This window comes from Phoenix dactylifera, chromosome 12 (genome assembly GCF_009389715.1).
Source record: "Phoenix dactylifera cultivar Barhee BC4 chromosome 12, palm_55x_up_171113_PBpolish2nd_filt_p, whole genome shotgun sequence".
Taxonomy (NCBI): Eukaryota; Viridiplantae; Streptophyta; class Magnoliopsida; order Arecales; family Arecaceae; genus Phoenix; species Phoenix dactylifera.
In genome coordinates this window covers 2,797,476-2,816,836 of record NC_052403.1, presented here as the reverse complement: position 1 = coordinate 2,816,836, position 19,361 = coordinate 2,797,476, and the positions used below count along the sequence as shown (strand labels likewise).

The following is a 19,361-nucleotide window of genomic DNA, read 5'->3' as shown; positions in this document are numbered from 1 at the left end:
AAAAACTATTTATTTCATAAGTCTCTTGTTTCTCAATTCTAAATGGGACCCTTGTTCCTTATGTTGCAAGTCATCTACTTTGTCCTAGTTCAAATGTTTTTTTTGAGAACTTTACCATGTACTTTTTCTACTATTCCAATATGGCATAAACGTGTACTATCTCCTCGACTAAGCAAAAGACATGGATATAATAACAAGTGTGAAAGGTTTTAAAACTTTAATAAAATTATACAAAACCATCATCAATTTCCAGTCTCTTCATTTGTGGGCATCTATTGGATGTGATCCATCAATTTATCCAAGACTTGCACGATAAATCGCATTTGATTTCAACGCTCTTCCTCCACTTTTTTTTTTTTTAAAAAAAAAAAAATTAAGGAGGGCAGAGCAGCAAATGCTGCAAGTTTTCTAAAGATCCTACCCAATTACTATCTTCAACTAAACTTATCTGCTCTTCGAGGGCTAACTCCCATCTAGCTCTGAATTTATCGTGGTTTGGACTAAAACCTCAACAAAATATCTTAGTGGATCTGGGTTGGATTGAGCCTCAAATTTAGTCCAATTCGGTCCTTCCAATTTCATTCTAGTTGGTCCAATTTTGAAAAATCCACATTCGTTGTGACGGGAACTTAGATCATATGGAATGTGCTCGATCAAATATATCTTAGCATGGTATAATCTCCTAATCTAGTTCGTCTTGCACTCTAGGCAATGGATTCAAACACATGGTTCACCCATGTTTTTTCAAAGTAGCCATTAAGCACAATTTAATTTTAAGCTAAGTCTTTCATATTTTAGCTTAGTAGGATTTGGGTCCAGCTTTGTTGTGTTGGGTCATCTCGTTTTGTGGCTATATTGTTCCCCACTCCTAATTTATTTCTTGGTTCCTTGTCATGCATTTTGTCCACCCATGAGATACACACGAAATACATATATTATTGGAGCCATTATAGTAGCGGATCATCGGTGAAGGTCGAATTAACCAATCAAAATTAATCGTTATGTAGGTGGATAATAGTAGAAGGCCGTATCAATTCAAAAATTGGATTCAAACCCAATTTAAAAATTTAGATTTGAGTCCAGGGAATGGGCCCAATAACATATTTAGTCGAGTTTGAATTCTAAATTCAAATCTGAAACGTTTTTCAGTGTAGGATGTCATAATTTTTCAGGGCATCAAAAATAACTCCAAAAACATATCCAGAAATGTTTGGGTATAAATATGGGATATGGCTAAAATTTAAAATATTCAAACTATGGATTTCTATTGATACGGCCAAATCCGACCAAACCTTCGTGACGCCTTTTCTCCTTCCCATCTCCCTTCCAAGCGCTTGGCTCGAAGGCGCTCATGACCTAAACCAAACAAAAGAGAGAGAAGCAAAAAGGGAACCAAGAAGCCCTAAAGAGTTCAGAAGACTGGCTGTAATTTTGGATTCTGCGGACGGAATTTAGGTCAGTTTCTTTAACTTTCTATCTTATTTTTGTATATTTACATCTCAGTCTCGAGGAATTTTGGAAGAATCAAGCTATTTCCATGAAATACGATTTCTCTTTTTCCTATTTCATAAATCCTTCAGCTTCCTTCAGGTTATAGAAATCCATTGCCCCCAATTCCGTCTGGGCTTCAACAATTCTTGATGGAAATCACGTTGATCATTTGTTGTTTTCACTTTATTTATTTTAATATATAATTTTATTGTGGCATCGCAGGACATCTGGAGCAGGAGTGAAGTTGGTGTTTGTTTAGGATTAATCGGCAATGGATAAGAGGAAGGCTTTGTTTCGAACGAAATTGAGAGAGTCTGCACAGAAACGGGATAAGCGCATTGATTCCCCCCTTGTGAGGTATTTAAGATCATCCAGTACTGTCGCGGTGAAATCTTCATTCTTGGTCTCTTTGTTATATGAATATCATTGAAACTGTAGAAAAAACAATATAACGCTCTTGAATATGCACTGAAAACTTAACTTTGTCCTTTTTTTAATATATAAATATAAAGGCAGGATCCTTGGATTGTTGCTCGCTTGTTGCCCGCTTGTTGCCAAGCCTATAATTTTTCCTAGGAGGGGGATGGAATTCCCTATATTAAAAACTGCTTCATTCCTGCTTTGTCTGCAATCTACATTTCTTTAATTATGGGGTCTCAGAGGGGTTGCTCATGGGGATGCATGAACTTCAACTATTCAACAAATAAGTAGGATTTCCTTCACGCCAATTGGCTTTCCAAGTTTTTATGGCATCAGCTTCTCTTTCACAAAGTTTCCTCAGCCTAGGTTGGGAGCTGATTACATACAATCATGACTGTTTGTATATAGTTTCACATCATATTTTTCTCTATTAACTCAAATCTGACTATTTGTGGTCAAAAGTTAGGGCTTGAATCGTAAATTTGAAAATTAGCATGGATAAGGCCAAAGATAAACCTTAAAACCAATTGCAATTTCATATCAAACACCTAGTAAACCCACTTTAAACTTAGATTTTGAATAATACAATTTTCCACACTCTCTTACCAACAAAAGTTGCTTCTATTGCATGTGTTTACTGAACAACTACCAAATGGAAAAGTGCGTTTTGAAAATGCTCCTTTTATTGTTGCTGCTGCTGTTGTTGTTGTTTTAAGCAATAACACTGAAATCGTGTTCGTTCTATGTTATACTTATAATTTTCATTCTTTTTATGAGTTTATATGTTGAATGTGTATATCAAGTTTTTACTTACGTACAAGCTGATTGTGTATCGAGAGCTCAATCAATGCCTAGATTTCTCTCATTCATCATTAGCTAACAACACTTAAAGTAATGATATCAACAATGGCATAAAGGTGCATTTGGTCTTGTTCGATCATAAATTTTGATAACCAATATTGGTGCCTCATTATGACTTTATCAAAGAAATACAATGTGAGATGAAGTTCATGTCTTTCATCTTAACAATATCAACCACTCTTAAATTTAATTTTCTACAAATGTCATCTTGAGCAATCTATGCCCACACCATTTTGTTCATTGTTGTGGCTGTAGATGATTAGAGAGAGCACAACAATAATGTTTAATATGACTTTCTGAATTCGAAAATAACTTCAATCGCATGCTACCACACAAATGTGAGTAACAAAGTGGATAAATAGTTTGTGGACATAACATTACTCTGTCATCACCATTTCCATCTAATTTACTTGTTACTTTTAAGTCCTTCAAGTGTGGATACTTGAATGGCTTTCATATCTTGAAGGCTAGTATCCTCCACAAATTTTGTATGGTTCAACCACCATTGCTCTCGAGGCAAAAATTACAAGCAAACCCAAGTATAATTTTTTTCCCCTAAAGCATTACATGGATTTTGCTTCTTTTTTCACCTAAAGAGAGGTGGAATTGGATGCTTTTATGTTGAGAGATTCAGTAAAGGTCAATAATACTAAAAAAAAAATCAATTCTTTCATTTAGCATTACAACTCACATATTATGATTGAAGACAAGGTATGCCGTACCGGCCTGAATCGAGCAGTATGGGGCGTGCCGTATCGTACCGGTATCCAGTATGGATGGCATATCAACACTCGGTATGTTAAAAAAATTTTGTACCATACCGTACTGACACTATGGTAGTGTGGTACCGATATAGGGTCTGGTACTAAGACGACGAACTTTGATTGAAGCTTTGTCAAATACAGTTATATAAATCCAAAACCACTCCAAAACTATACCCTAATGTCTTTTGCATCCCTTTTATCTGTCATGTTAAACAAATCTCCTTAGAAAAAGGTGTATACCCAAACCAAATCTCTATTGTGAGTAATTTTCCTATGATGTATGAAAAAAGAAGCAACACTTGTTCTGATGTATCACAAGAATCCTGGAGGCAATATCGTTTCACTGCTTATATGAAGACGAGATATATTGGATGCAATGGGCATGATCATGATATTTTATCTCTTATTGGGAAATTTTGCAATTATTAACACTGGAAAAATGTGCATAAGTAGGCTGCAAAAATGTCTAGGCTAGTCCCCTAACGCTAGTTTCCTAGTTCTTCCAACAACACCAAATGTTCTGAAAATCATCATGCTTTTGGATGGACTTCCTTGAATTTAAGGCGACTATATTTGTTGGTTGGATTAACTTATTTAATCAAGTTTCCAGAACCAAGAAAATGCTAGATAAGTGGAATACTATTGGTATTTATCTATATGAATGAAGGAGATGCACAAAATGCTTTGATTGTTGTGCGATTAAACTCAAAAGCCACTCGATAGAGTTAGGGTGACACCACAAAGATTAAGAAAAATGAGAATGATCTTAGTTAAACCAATTTGGTTATATGCCAAGCAGGTGAATGGTAACGCTTATCTTTTTAGGAAATCTATGGGAAAAAATAGAGGGAAAAAAGGAAGAGTCTGGATGTGGTCTTTGTTGGATTTGGAGAAAGCTCATGATAGAGTACCAGGAAAGGTACTTTGTGGGTTTAAGAATGAAAGGTGTGCATATTATGATACATCGAAATTATTGATGACATGTCTAGCAGCAAATACTAGCTGTAGTCGTGGAACAATATATCCCACATTATAGCTGACTTACATCGAGGATCATCATTAAGCTCATATCTTTTTACACTAATCACAAATAAACTTAATACGTATATTCCGAGTGTTATATCTTGGTATATGCTATTTATAGATGATATAGTGTAGATTAATGAGAAGAAGACAAGATAAAATGCTAAATTACATTTATAAAAGAGCCTTAGAGGGTTATAGTTTTAAAAATTCAAAGAACAAAGTCGGAGAATATGGAATGCAATTTCAACAAAAGAAAACAGAAATGAAGATGAGGACTTCGATTGGTTAATGGTTAAGAGACACCATGGGGTGATTTACTTTGTTATCTAGGATTCGTTATACAAAAGAATGGAAGATAGATGAAGACATATGTATAATATTAGAAGTAGATGAATGAATTGCATAGGTGCCCCTATGGTGTCATGTGATATACACATACCTTAGCGACAAAAAGAAAAATTTATGAAATGACAAGGATGCTGAAAATGCTTGTATGGCCAAAATGTTAGACAATAAATGTTGTTACGGGAAATAAACTGAATCATACATATTCGAGAATGTTGAGATGGATGTACATTAGATCTAGGAAAAGAATAGGTTTGCAGCCATAGGGGCTGCACCGATTGAGGCCAAGTGATGAAAACTGATTGAGATAATATAGACGTAATATGGCGATCTGTGGAAGTTTCGACAGGGGATGGTATTGAAATCTTCTTTGAAGGATCTAGGAAGAGGAGGGGAAGCTTACTTGCTAGAATCGGGCACATATTTACTCGACCTAAAATGGCCAAACTAGCTGAAAATGAATCAAGATTGGGCACATATTTACTGAAATCATTCTGCTTCATTCAATTTGTTTAGGTTTGCGGTGAGAACTTTTCCGACTTGTATTTTTTTCTCATGAAAGAGACAGATAGCTTATTGAACTACCACATATGCCTTGGTTGACGTAGCAATTAGGCTTGACATTTGGCAAACATGCTGTTCTTGCTGTGGAATTATAACTTGTTTTGGAATGTTAAATGTGTATATTATTACAGTCAGCTTAAGTTAAGACTTTTCTTTGTGTAGGTACAATGAATATGATCAACCAGTTTGCAGAGTCTGTAATGTTATTCTGAAATCTGAATCACTTTGGCCTGCACACCAAGCTTCCCGAAAGCATCATGAGGTAAGATTTTTGCTGCTTTATGTTCCTTAAATTTTTGCATTTGCTGGTCCTCTGCTTGGTATACATATAATTCATCAAATTTCTTTTTTTTTATACGGAGAAGACTTGATTTATTTAGTTGATTTGGACTTTTGTTCTATTGGACAACAACTTTGTTATTAATGTACTGATATAAACTATGCTTCAACAATAAAGTATTATAAGAATACAAGGATTGGTTTCCTCAGTTGTCAATGTGACTGTCTATGGTGATACCTTGGATATATCTTTTAATTTTTTAGGAATGGTTTCCTTTGCTATAGTTATTTGTTTCATATAGGTGTTTTAAGATATATGTGTATACAAGTGCATTGAAGTTTTGGATGGTTTAACCTTATAGTCGAGTTATTGCAGCATACTGATTTGGAAAATAAAATTCCTTTTAATTTTTGAAATGAAAGTGCAGAAGTACCAAATTTAACAATTGGAGTGAGGATCAGTTGGAAAGATAAAAGGACATTCTGAATGGTATCTTGTTGACTTATAATGGGGTGGATAAGTAGACTGAATGGATGAACCATACTATAACTGGATGTAACATCATGTCAGTGTTGCATATTGCTGCCTTTTACAATTCTTCCTAAAGTTATTTTCTAACAATTCACTGGTTGTGTATCTGTGCTTTATTTTTTTTTTGCAATAATATGAATAATGCCATAGATTTATGGTTACTATGGTTTCTTTTATCATCTCCAATCTTCATCATTTTCTGTGCTTCTAATTAACTTTTCATTATTTATGAACTCACATTTTATTTGCTGAATGCATGTGTTGACATTTAACTGAGAAGCAGATCTGTTATATATGTTATATATTCTGGTGATGTATATTGCCAATGTGTTCTTTGAACAGGCTATTGAGAACGTAAAAGCTAGTGCTGCTGGACTGACTCGTGGCAATAATGTAAATACTGAACCTCCAGCAGAGATGCAGAAGCCAAGGTCATCTTCCACACTGCCTGCAAATTTTTTTGATAAGCAAGAAGAAAAAAGGCAAAAGACTGGTAAGATAACTACTTAGGCTGTGTTCTCGAAAAGTGCATTATTGTTGGGTTTCAAATGATAAGAAACTATAAGCTAGAGTGAATTTGGTCATCCACTAATGCTCAAGTTCTTCCCCTGATGTTCTTTATGCTCACATTTTGTCAAAATGGTTGGAGGGGCACCAGGAACCAGGTTTCTCATGCTATTCAGTAAATGAGATTGAAACTGCATTTCTTTTAAAGTGACATCATAAAAATTGCTAAGAAATACGTCAATGATTTAGAAAGTTCCCTTGGAATAGTAGCAGTGTAAGCTAGGTTTTTAATCTGATAAGAAACCTAGCTGGTGTGCTGACAGCCTCTTTGACTTCTTATCTTCACTTGTGTAATATTTTTTGCTTCATGGGGCTTTCCATTTTTGTGGCATAGTCCTCTAAATCTTTGTTGTTGATTGAAATCTTGTCCCTATCTGGATTCTAGACCACATATACCCAATTCATGATTTAGCAAGGGCGGTGGCCTACCTATTTACATGATTAAGGATTGAGACATAAATCTCATTTCTTTATCCGGGATCCTGAAAGTTTTTCTTCCCCTAAAAGAGATGTGATATGCTTGTATATTGGTAATGTTATTGAAATCTTATCTTTTTTATCCCTTTAGCAATTTATGCCCATGTGACTTCCCATTCTTCTTAAGTAGTTCCTTAACCAACCATAATCATAACCATCTAGCCTCATCCTGACTATCTAGGGATGGTTTGTTGAATGCTTGTTCACAAGCAGTCCTATTTAGGGCCACTCTTATATTATTTCAAGCTTGTCAATATTTTTTTAACATAACCCCCACCCATGTTGCCTTATGTCTTCCCCACTTTTTCTTGCATCTTTTAGAACAAATTAATGTACCTCTTCTTACTGGAGCCCCCCTCCAGTGTGAGTAATACATGTCCATACCCTATCAGTTGAATCTTCATTACTTTCCCCTTAATTTGTGCAACTCATTCATCTCAAGTAGTTCTCTTTGCTCTTCTTTTGTTACTTGTCAGCTGTCATAATCCAGGAAATTGGGATATTATTAGTCACTAGCTTGAGGATCCCCTAAATGAAGGAAATATATTGCTGGGCTAGAAGGGATTAAAAGGGGAAGAGAGAGAGAGAGAGAGAGAGAGAGAGAGAGAGAGAGAGAGAGATTGGAGAATGGAGATGCTTTAATTGTTGGGAAAGAAAAGATATTCTAAACTCTAAAGTAATGCAATTTTTTGTGTTTTCATGGTTGTATGTCAACAATGGTTATATTTTGACGATGTTTATATTTCGATAATGCTTAGCTATTTCATGCAATAGCAACAGACAGTGCATAGACTAATATTTAGTTCAGTTTAATGATATTTTTCATACTTAGTTAATGTTGCCATTTTCTTGTGTTTCATTATTGCTGCAACTTGCAATACTTCTGACCCAAATAACCACTTTGACATGCTTATCCAGTCTATTTACACTATTTAAACTCTTCCAACCAATATTTTACCAGCCAACTGATTAACATACTGTCGTCCAGATACATTTACTGGAGCAAAGATCCATTCTGCTAGCTCATCAGTTGGATCTGATATCTCTGATCATCGACAAGGGAAGAAAGAAGTTTCTCCTCCTGTGAGCCAGTCGTTGAGGGTGCCAGAATCTGTGAAGAAGACTGATGAGCAGGTTGATTCAGAGACCAAGGAAAGAAGTGAAACTAAAGAATCTGCCAAGTTAGGTCAGCCATCAAAAAGGTTGGATGACACTAGTGTCAAGAAACTTAAGGGAGCTCTTCCTGAAAACTTTTTTGATAAAGAGGAAAAAAGTGAAAATCAGTCTTCCAGACAACAAAGCGAAGCTCCAAGAAATACAGATAGTTTAGAAGCCAAGCAGCTAAAGCGAGCTCCTCCTGATGACTTCTTTGATAGAAAGGAAGAAAGTGATAATATGCAGTCCAAGCAGCTCAGTCAACCATCAAAACAGCAGGACAATCTGGAAGCCAAGCAGGTTAAAGGAGCATTACCTGAAGGCTTCTTTGATAACAAGGATGCTGATCTCCGTGCACGTGGCATTGAACCTGTAAAGATTGATATCAAGTAAGCTCCTTTATCACCAAATCTATAATCATAACTTCTCATGATTTTATGCTTTCTATTGCTTGATGGACTATGAAACTGATTTTTCTTTGTTGGTTTGAGTTTGGAGCAATGCTAGTTGTTTTAATAATTAGGAAACTGTCTTTTGACAGTTGTGCGAACCTTGTCCAACATGTCTTGAAGCATTTGAGAAGCTAAACCTACTGTATTGTTAGGAAACCATTAAAAATGAATTCACACAATCTCTCACTGTATTCCTATAAACAGTCCTCCTGTATCCAAATCTCTTTTATGGAACAATTTATGCAACCAATCATGAACTAGATTGGAAATACATATGTTTCATGAATCATTTCTTCAAGTACATTCTCCTGGCAAGCTCATCAGGTACATGGTTCTACTTTGGAAATTCCTGATAGCTTCTGTAACCTGGAGGCTACAGGCACTCCTGTTCATTTGAATTAGTGGATTCATTGCATTAGAATTTTAAGAATAATCAACATATATTGTACTCTTAAGTCTTTGAACTGTCTGGAAATTGTAGTTCTAAGATTAGTGAAAAGTTATCTGCTCTTGAAAAACAAAAAGAATCTTCCTTGGGTCTTTATCTATAAAAAGTTTGCAACTTTTAATGAAGGTCCCTTTTTTGCTAATAAATAGTAACAAATATTTTTGGAGTGTGTATAATCCCGAGTTCAACCTTTTATGCTTAACTTGTTTTTATCTTTGTTAAATCGAGAAATGGGAGCTCTGAACATATTCTCTTGCTTAAGGCTGAGTTTGCTAGGTTAATTACGTTGAACATAGATATTTGTCCAATATATTTATATATTAGTAAACTTGTATTACATTCTTGGGACCCTATTTTTAAGAGTTGCCATATTTAAAATTACGCTTTTATATGAGGATTGAAGCATCACATGCTGGTGGCATGCTGACCTAGCATGGGCATGGTACATACCTTGTTGTGCCATGCTTGGCATGCACTATGCAACAGCATGTCAATAATGGGCAAGCAACCAGTACTCTGCCAATGCCGCATACCAGAAAAGCAGTGGCATGTTATCCTCCTGTACCATGCTGGCTATAACTTAAATCCCTGCTCATATGTCAGATTTTTCTCTAGGACTTGTGTTAACAATTTCCATGTCTTTCTTTTGCCAAATTCAAATGCTATCCATAGCTTCTTTCCAGAGTAGAAGGTGTTTAGTTGTATCATGACCACTGTGAGCGAACCTTCGCATTTCTATATAAATTTAGGTTCTTTCTGAGAGGGATTGAAAATCAGTACGACACAATTTTAACTAGTTTTGAATTGATAAAATGATATATTGATGAAGTTTTGAGGAGTTACGGACCTAATTTGCTGCGACTAAAATTGTTTAATAGAATTTATGTTCATCAGAATTTATAACTTCTGGAATCCTCTCTTTCTTGTTATGCTTGGACCTATTTTCCTCATGTCACAGGCACCATGAATGTGTGCATGCTCTTGGTTTTGCTTAGGATGGTTAAACTCTAAATCTCATGCTGGATGGCCGTGGCAAACAAGAAATCCACCGTGCTTAAAAACAGAATCTCAAGAAGTTAAAATAGCTATAAATACGTCATGCAAGAATACTGAATACATTCAGCATTGCATTCTGAGGAATTATTGGAGATTTTTGCACCCTTCCTAATCTATCAGATACCTCCAACAATGTATGTAACTGAGGTGGGCTGATCATCATCCAACAAGTTAGTTGAACGGTTGTTTGGCGCATGTAAAACAGAATAAGAAATTTATTGAAGGCAGAACTTATGTCCATATAGTTGTACCATTACAATTATTAAGATGAGATTTCCTTTTTTTAGATTTATCAGGAAGGTGCTGAAACCTACCAATCATCAATCATTAAGAGGGAACCGAAGATAGATGTAGATAGCTGCTTGTTAGGTTAACCAAACCTTGGAATGGAGAAAAGATAAAGAAAAAGGGGAAAGGGGATGATTTATCTCAGAGTAATTGCATTGGCAAAATTTGAAGTATTACATCTTTAGACAATAGGATGGACGATAGCAAATGTGAGAGCAAGCAAAGATTATTACATCAATTTATGGCTGTTTCAAGGTGGTGAACATTGGAAACCCTTTGTTGGCATGCCAGGATGCAAGATCTGTGCCGTCTAATAGAAGAGTTTGTTGAAGTATGTATGCGAGATCTGACCCACCAATGACTAGCGGTGTGGATCTTCCAAAGAATAGTGTGGATTGATTCTTTTTGTTCCATAGTTTTCTCTATTAATGATTAATAGTAATTGATACTTTGTACTAGGGAAACTAAAAAGCTTTAAATGCACAAGCCAAAATATGTTGACCACAATAAGGTAGTTCTTGAAAATGAGCAAAGCTTCTTTGCATTATTCCACTTGACACGGGTAACCACTTACCCTATAGTTTCTCTGTTTGTTGCGATAGCACATCAACCTTAGTAATGCTAAATGGAAAATAAATTATCTTTTGTTTGATACCTCTGGCTGTAGTGCAAAGTAAGAACTCCTTGATGAATCACTGCTAAAACTCCATATGTGATTTAGGAACACGTGGGACACAGGCAATGAAAAATGTCACAGAAGCTAAAGGTTGGCTGGCTTTTCTCGATCTAAATTCATCTCTAAACCTTGGCTGTTAGTGGTGAAAAGGGACTTCTGGGACATTAATAGATGGAATGTTTTGTAGTTTTAGATATCAGAAACCCTCCTGTCAAATGGAAGATATATATTTCAAACAATGTAGTCTGCCAGTTAGTTGGAGGATGGCTTCACTGATGATCGGAGAGGGATGTTTGATACATGGCATGACAATTGCACTGTTGTTTTCTTCTTTCTAGTGTTCTTTTTGGTCTTTATGAATGTTTCTTGGTAGCATCAAAGAACCCTTAAGGCATAAGCTGAAACTTGTTGCTGGCATACTGTATTTTTTTTTTTTTTTTTTTTTTGTGCTAAAGCCGGGTTTCAGACAACGCGTGTCTGAATACACCCAATAAAGTCAAAATACACAATCTCACGAAGTGCCAATGGCAACTCTCTCTCTCCCACCCACAGAGCGTATCCAGAGTGGTGGGCCGCGAATGCAGCCACCCAATCAGCCGCCCCGTTGGCCTCCCTGAATACATGCTTGGCCTCAAAGGCCACGCCATCCCTCACCATCATCCTAATGTCCCGGATCAGAGGATGGTCGATGCTCTCACCCCTCAGTCCCCGCCGGATCCAGCCAATAACTGTAGCCGAGTCACCCTCCAGGATGATCGAGCTGGCCTGCAGCACCTGCCGAGCATGGCGAAGACCTGCCCAGGCAGCTCGCAGCTCTGCCCCTGGAACTGATGTGACGAACAACTGGCAGCCACCTGCTGCCACAACCCTAGAGTGAGGGTCCCGTATGACGAAGCCTGCCCCGCCTCGCGTACCTCTGTCCAGCACCGACCCATCAAAGTTTACCTTGAGGAAGCTCGGGGGTGGGGGCTCCCAGGTGAAAAACACCGTCCAAGGAGCTGCCTGAGCAGTAGAGGAACCCCAGGTGTCCCAAGCTGTCAAGGGTGTGTCTGAGGGGGTAGGAAGTCTGGACTCCATCGCTAGTGCTCGAGCAGACTCCGCAACAAACCTCGGCGACATCCTGCGCCCACTGAAAATGCGAGCGTTCCTTGCCAGCCAGATCTGATGGGCTGTGCAAGTCGCTCGGATGGCCTCCTGGCATGACCCGGGACTGGCCAACCCCTGTCGTATCAAATGCAGGAAGAGGCTCCTCTCCTGCCACACCTCCTCCGGGATACCTGTCCACAGCCATGTCGATCTCGCCCAAGTGCACTGAAATAGAACATGATCCACAGTCTCATCAACACTGCAAACCCCGCACTCCGCGGGAATCCCCAAAGCACGCCGGCTCAACACTGCTCTCGTCGGAAGGCGATCCCACATCACCTTCCATAAAAAGAGTGCTGCCCTCGGCTGGAGGCCGGACCTCCAAATCCAGGCGCAGTCTGGTCCTCGCTCATGCTCCTGCTGGATGACCCGGGATAGATCACCCAGCCTGACACTGGCCCTGCATGAGGTGCCCCAGACCCTAACGTCTGGCCCCTCGCAAGCTGGTACTGGAAGGGACCGTACCCTCGCAGCAAGATGTGTCCCAAACAGCTGATGTAGTCTGGTATCATCCCACTCTGTCCTCCCTGGTGCTAGGAGGTCACACACCCGAAGCCCCTCTGCTGCCTCAGTATCCACCATCGTCGGCCAACATCTCAGAGGCAAAGTGTCCACCCATGGATCATCGGTCACATCGACGCTCCGCCCATCGCCTATCAGCCACCTGGTGTTAGCCGACACAGTCGGCAAATACCTCGCAATCTCGCGCCACATAAAGGAAGTTCGGCGGCCACTCCGTGCCACCTCAGAGCCCCCTCGGCCAAATCTGGCTGCCATCACCCTGCTCCAAAGCCCCTGCGGCTCCAGCAAGAAGCGAGCTGCGTGTCGAGCAACAAGGGCCTCACGCCGCTCCAAGAGGGAATGCACTCCCAGACCACCCTCACTGATGGGGAGGCAGACGTGCTCCCAAGCCACCAGATGTACCCCATGGCCCCCACTATGAGACCCCCACAAGAAGCTCCGAAGAAGACGTTCAATCTTCAGCAGAGTCGTCTTTGGGACCACAGTGTTGGCCATGAGATATACCGGCATAGATCCTAACACCGATCTGACCAGTGTCAATCTCCCCATCATGGATAGAGATGATGCCCTCCATCCCTCCAGCCTGGCCTCGACCCGCTGTACCAGCCCGGAGCACTCTGTCACCCGCAGTCTCCGGCCTGTGATAGGGACTCCCAGGTAGACCAATGTCCCCTCCTGCTCTGGTATCTGCAGAATCCTCCTGATCTCCAGTCTGACTCTAATCTCCGTGCTAGGGCTGAACCGAATGGCTGATTTCATGAAGTTAACTCTCTGTCCGGACGCCGCGCAGTAACCTGCCAGCACTCTAGCGAGTACCCGTGCATCAGAAGCATGCGCCCTGGTCAAAAGAAGACAGTCGTCAGCAAACAATAAATGAGAGATAGGTCCCACCCCCGGTGCTGGGATATAGGCCTCCAGCTCCCGACTAGTGCACGCACCCTGCAATGAACGAGACAAGATATCAGAACAAATAATGAATAAGTAAGGGGATAGGGGACATCCCTGCCGCAGTCCCATAGTGGACTCGAAAAAACTCGACGGTGTGCCGTTGACCAAAATGGAGAATTTTGGCCTCTGGACGCACCCTAGGACCCAACCAATCCATCTCCTATGGAAACCGTAGGTCTCTAAAGCCTTCCGCAGAAAGCTCCACCTGATCCTATCATATGCCCTCTCCATATCTAGCTTGACTACCATCAAGCTGCGCCGCTTCGATGCTCGCTGAAGATCCCACATCATCTCCTGAGCCAACATAACATTGTGGGAAATGTTTCTCCCCGCCACAAAGGCCCCCTGCTCTTGACTGATAATGCCCGGCAATAGAGGCTTGATCCTGCCCACCATTATTCTCGCCACAACCTTATACAAGGTTGTGCACAAACTGATGGGCCTAAAGTGTCCCGGCTCTACCGCCTCCTGGCGCTTCGGAATGAGCGTGATGAAGGTGGCCTTCCAATCCTCAGGCATAGCTGCCTGAGTGAAGAAGCACTGCACAGCCTCAACCACTGAAGCCCGAATGATACCCCAATATCTCCGAAAAAAGAAAGGGGGGAACCCATCGGGTCCCGGAGCCTTATCCGCTGCCAGGGCCCAGACTGCCTCCTCCACCTCCCGCGCCGACACCGGTCGAACCAGTGTCATATTCTCATCATCAGCAATACCCACATCAGGCCTCGGAAGGAGGCCATCAACATCAGGGCCTCCATCCTCCGTCCATCTGGTGCGGAAAAAATCAAGTAAAGCCTGTCTGACGGCAGGCTCACCCTCCACACGCTGACCGGACCCATCTCGCAATGAGTGAATCATACTCCGCTGTCTCCGGATAACCGTCGTCCGATGAAAGAACCTAGTGTTGCGATCACCCTCACGTACCCACTGGACCCGAGATTTCTGTCGCCAAAAAATCTCATGCTGCCGTAGCAGTGAATGGTGGGTCGCTAGAAGTCCCCGGAGATCGGTCATGTCTTCCGCCGAAAGTTCACCTCCGAGATCCTCTCTCCTCTGTAGATCAGCAATCGCAGTCTCGACCCCCTCCACTCTCCGAAAGATATCGCCCACTTCCTCGCGATTCCAACGACGAAGCCGCCGTTTGGTAATCTCAAGTTTGCGGGAGACCCGTTGCATCGCATTTCCCCGTACCGGGACACGCCATGCATCGCGAACGATGTCCCAAGACTGAGGGTACGATAGCCAAATCTTCTCGAAGCGGAAGGGACTATGATGACCAGGTCCCGATGAAGTGGAAATCAGCAGAGGGCAGTGGTCAGATGCAATCCGGGGTAAGTGACTAACACAGCAGGTAGGGAACCGGAGGATCCAATCTGGGGTCGCAAAGGCCCTATCTAATCGCTCCCAAACCCTAGCACTACCGGATTGATTGTTACACCAGGTAAACCGCGGTCCCGAAAAACCTAGGTCCACCAGACCGTTCCGCATTACGAAGTCGCGAAACTCCCTCCTATCCACTCTATCCGTGAACTCCGCACCTCCCCTCTTATCACCCGCACTCTGGATACAATTGAAGTCACCAACTAACACCGTCGGGATACTCTGGGCAGTCAGGTTGGCGATCTCTTGCCAAAGAGCTCTCCTAACCCTGTAGTCCGTGCTCGCGTACACACCGCACAACACCCACGAGTCAGTATCAGGTTCCGATACAACCATGACTACCTGTTGAGGGCAGTAGTGGAAGACATCAATCGTCGCCACCCCTCGCCTCCACAGGACCAAAAGGCCACCAGACAGCCCCTGGGACTCAACTGCATAGGTCTCCCAGTCCCTTCCCAGGCGCCGCCTCAGTCGAACCAGTCCATCGCCGATAATCGCGTCTCGCAAAGAAAACAGATCTCTGGACAATGGACCTGCACTAGCCACTTAAAGGAATACATGAAGGCCGGCTTGGCCGCCCCCCTACAATTCCAGGCTAGAACCTTCATGGATCACAGTCCGCAGGGTCGACCTCAGGCTCATCCTCCCCCTGGGTCGTGGGAGCTATGTCAAGCTGGCGACCTAGGTCGCCCTGCTACTCTACCACACCAGATGCATCGCCAGATGCATCGCGCATGACCGCCGCCCTAATGAGTCGCACGACAGCTGGGTGGTCCCCCTCTGCCATAGCTATACCCATGGAACCATGGCCCCCGTCACCACTGTAAGAGGGCCCCTCACAGGGTGCCCCTCCGGGCGGCACCCCAACCACACCCTCTCGTGGCGTCAGTGGCTCGGTCGGACTCTCCTCCAAATGCAGTCCAAGATGAGCCCTGGACTCGCATCCCTCAGGAGCAGCCTCCAGCCGCTCACCCAAGGCTGGGGTCGGAGAGCCAAACCGATAGACCCCATCTGGGCCTCTCCCAAGGCCCTCCAGTGTATCCCAGGGGGCCCGCACGAGGGGGGTCTGACCAACAGTCAGAGGGGTCCCCTGCACTGAGGCCAATCCCCCACCCGGGGACCTATACTGAAACGGGCCTACTAGCATCCCGGGGTCCTCTGTCGAATCTCCCTGGAACTGCAGGTCCCGCTCATCCTGGGTGCCCATGCATGCAGCTAACTGAGCTTGTGGGCCCCCCCCAAGCTGGGCTTGAGTAGCCCCCCAGGCTGGACCCGCGGACCCTGTCCCTGTAGCAGGGCCCGCTGTCCATGAGTAGCCCCCCCCCCCGCGGTCCACGCTGGGCCCGCGTGGTGAACGAACCCGGATGGGCCCGTGCACTCCGCGCGCCCCGGTAGGCCCGGCCTGCCCGCGCGCCCCGAGCACGCAGAACTCGCGGCTCGCAGACGGCACGCGGCGCGCCGACAGCACGCGGCGCGCCAACGGCGCAGCCCCCGCTCCCGTCGCGCGGCACGTCTTGGGCCCCGCCCGCTGGCCCACGCGAAGCACGCCGGGCCCTGAAGGCCCTGGCCCGCTGGGTCGACCTAGGCAAGGCCGACTGGGCCCGCGCTCCTGGGCCCTGTGGATGCCCGAGGCCCACCGGGGCCCTAGCCCGCTTGTTACCGCGAGGCCGGCTGCACGGTTCACTGGGACCCAGGTCAGACCACCTGTGATCCGGGCTCCTCCTCTCCAGTGCGCGACCAGAACTCGGCTCCGGGTCTACCTCGTCAAGGTCATCGACGGTGTCAACCCATAGCGGGACAGTGGCTGCCGGGTAAACCCCACCCCCCCCCCCACCAGCCGGTGACCGTCGCCGGGCCACTTTCGACGGCTTTTGCCAGCCGTCGGTGTCCGACGGGGACACCGGTTGGGTGAAGAGGGCAACCGGCGATGTCGGCCTGGCTAAGGATGGCTCAGGTCCTGAACCAGACGCGGCCCTCACCGATTGGGCCGGGGACACCGGTAGGGTCAGGAGGGCAACCGGCGATGTCGGCCTGGCTAAGGGTGGCTCAGGTCCAGGGCCAGGCGCGGCCCTCACCGGTCGAGCTGCCGGGGGTGGGAGTGGCGGCCGAGACGGGGCGGACTCGGGTCCAGGTTCGGGCTCCCTCGGCCGTGGTTGTCGCGACTCTCGCGGCAGAGGTCTCTGCCGTGTCGCCACCATCCAAGGGCCAAAAATCGGCCCTTGGGTCTCCATCCCCGCTGCAGGAGCCGACGGAACAGAGCCACCCCCAGGGTCCCCCTCCCCTGGCGGCCCGCCCTCCGCCGATTGAGTAAACACCGGAAAACGACACGCTGCCTCCAGGTGACCCATCCGCCCACACAGGGGGCAGAGAATGGGGACGTTCTCGAAGACGAAGGGCTGCCACCGCACCTTCGTCTTCCCCTGGATCAAAATCCCAGGTCTAAGGGGCGCGGTGGCATCGACCACCACCTTCACCCGGGCGAAACCCATCGCCCGTCGCTGCTCGGTGACCCCGTCCACAGCGATCGGCCGGCCTGCCCTAGACGCGATCTCCAAGATGGTTGACGGCGACCAATACTCCGGCGGCAGGCGGGGGAGTCGAAGCCACATCGTTACCGAAGTAACGGCCTCCTCCCCTGGCTCAAAATCAGGGACCCAAGGAGCCATGGCGAGGAGCTGCCCCGCCACCACCCAGGGTCCCTCATTTAAGGCCCCGTCTCGGTCCGCCGTCGACCGGAAACGCAGAGCCAGGTAGCCGTCCGTTAGAGGGACGGCCACCACCTCCTTAAGGTTAGCCCTGGTAGCCACGTCCTTGGCTACCCATTCGGCCGGAACACGGCGGCCAAGGCTACGCACCATGACCGCCCGCCCGTCCCACTCTTGCCGAGCCGCCGCGATGGGTTCCTCCGGAAGTGTGACGACTTCCGGGAAGCGGCGGCTCAGCCGCTCCACCTCCGCGGCCGAGGGCCAGTGAGTCACCCACGGCCCCGGCCTCGACCAGGCACCGGAGTGCTCCCCCCGACCGCCGCTCTGTTTTCCAGAAGAAGATTTAGACTTACCGTTTCCTCTCGCCGTTCCTTCCTCCTTCTCCCCCGCCGGCTGCTTCCCCTTCCGGTCCATGTAGTGGAGCCCTGTGGAGATGGAGCACCTGCAAGACAGAATGTTAGATGAAGGCGAGAGCTCCCGATTCGTCAGAAAGCCCACGGGATCCCTGCCGTTGTGCCCCTCCAGGAACCAGGCGGCACGACGCGTTGCAGGTGAGCCTCGTATCCTTGACCAGCGGCGACCTCACCGGGCACTTCGCCGGTGGAAGATGACCGTTAGACCACCTCCGAGAAGATTCCTCTCTCCAGGGTTTCCTTTCCCCAGAGTTTCTCTCTCTAGAAACTATCCGTTGCTTGTTTTTCGGCATACTGTATTTGCTGAGTTTTCTAGACTTTATTCTACCTGATTTTGAAATGGTTATCTATAATAGACAGAACTGCTGTCTTTGCCATTTTACTGCCATGTACCCTGGTCACAGTATGTGTTGGTGATGCTTATTTGTATAAATACGTCGTGTCATATCTTCCAAAGTTCCTTCTTTTCCCTCCTCTTTCTGTTTTTTTTTTTTTTTGATATTTTTCAATTTTACAAGCCTTGCCGCATCAGTTGGTTCACCAGGTGGCAATGCCATCAGCAAAATTTTCTTCCAATTTATGTCCTGCTAGAGACAATTCTGTGTTTGGATTAAAGAGCTTCAGTTAACTTGATGCAGTGATGCGTACAAAGAATTTGAGAAGGAAATCCAGGATGACTTGCAGGAAGTGGATGACCGCCTGGAAGAAGAAGAGGTTAAAATTTCACCAGTTGGAACTTGTAAAAATGAAAAAGTCCTAGTGAAGCTAGAGAATATAATGATATACTAAATTGAAACATTACACTATCGCAGATTGATGCTGCTGAGGAGAGAGAGGGAATTACGT

At 44.7% G+C, this 19,361-nt stretch overlaps 1 protein-coding gene across 1 annotated transcript in view; it reads left to right on the top strand.

Moving 5' to 3' along the window:
* The first annotated feature begins 1,241 nt into the window (after positions 1-1,241).
* LOC103705063 (zinc finger protein 830) overlaps positions 1,242-19,361 on the top strand; it is an 18,711-nt gene continuing 591 nt past the window's right edge. The window contains exons 1-7 of the mRNA XM_008788659.4: positions 1,242-1,455; positions 1,714-1,848; positions 5,634-5,733; positions 6,625-6,775; positions 8,315-8,870; positions 19,154-19,229; positions 19,328-19,361. The exon at positions 19,328-19,361 is cut by the window's right edge and continues 13 nt beyond it. Of these exons, the coding sequence (XP_008786881.2) occupies positions 1,763-1,848; positions 5,634-5,733; positions 6,625-6,775; positions 8,315-8,870; positions 19,154-19,229; positions 19,328-19,361 (1,003 nt within the window). The 5' untranslated portion in view covers positions 1,242-1,455; positions 1,714-1,762. The remainder of the gene's footprint in view (positions 1,456-1,713; positions 1,849-5,633; positions 5,734-6,624; positions 6,776-8,314; positions 8,871-19,153; positions 19,230-19,327) is intronic.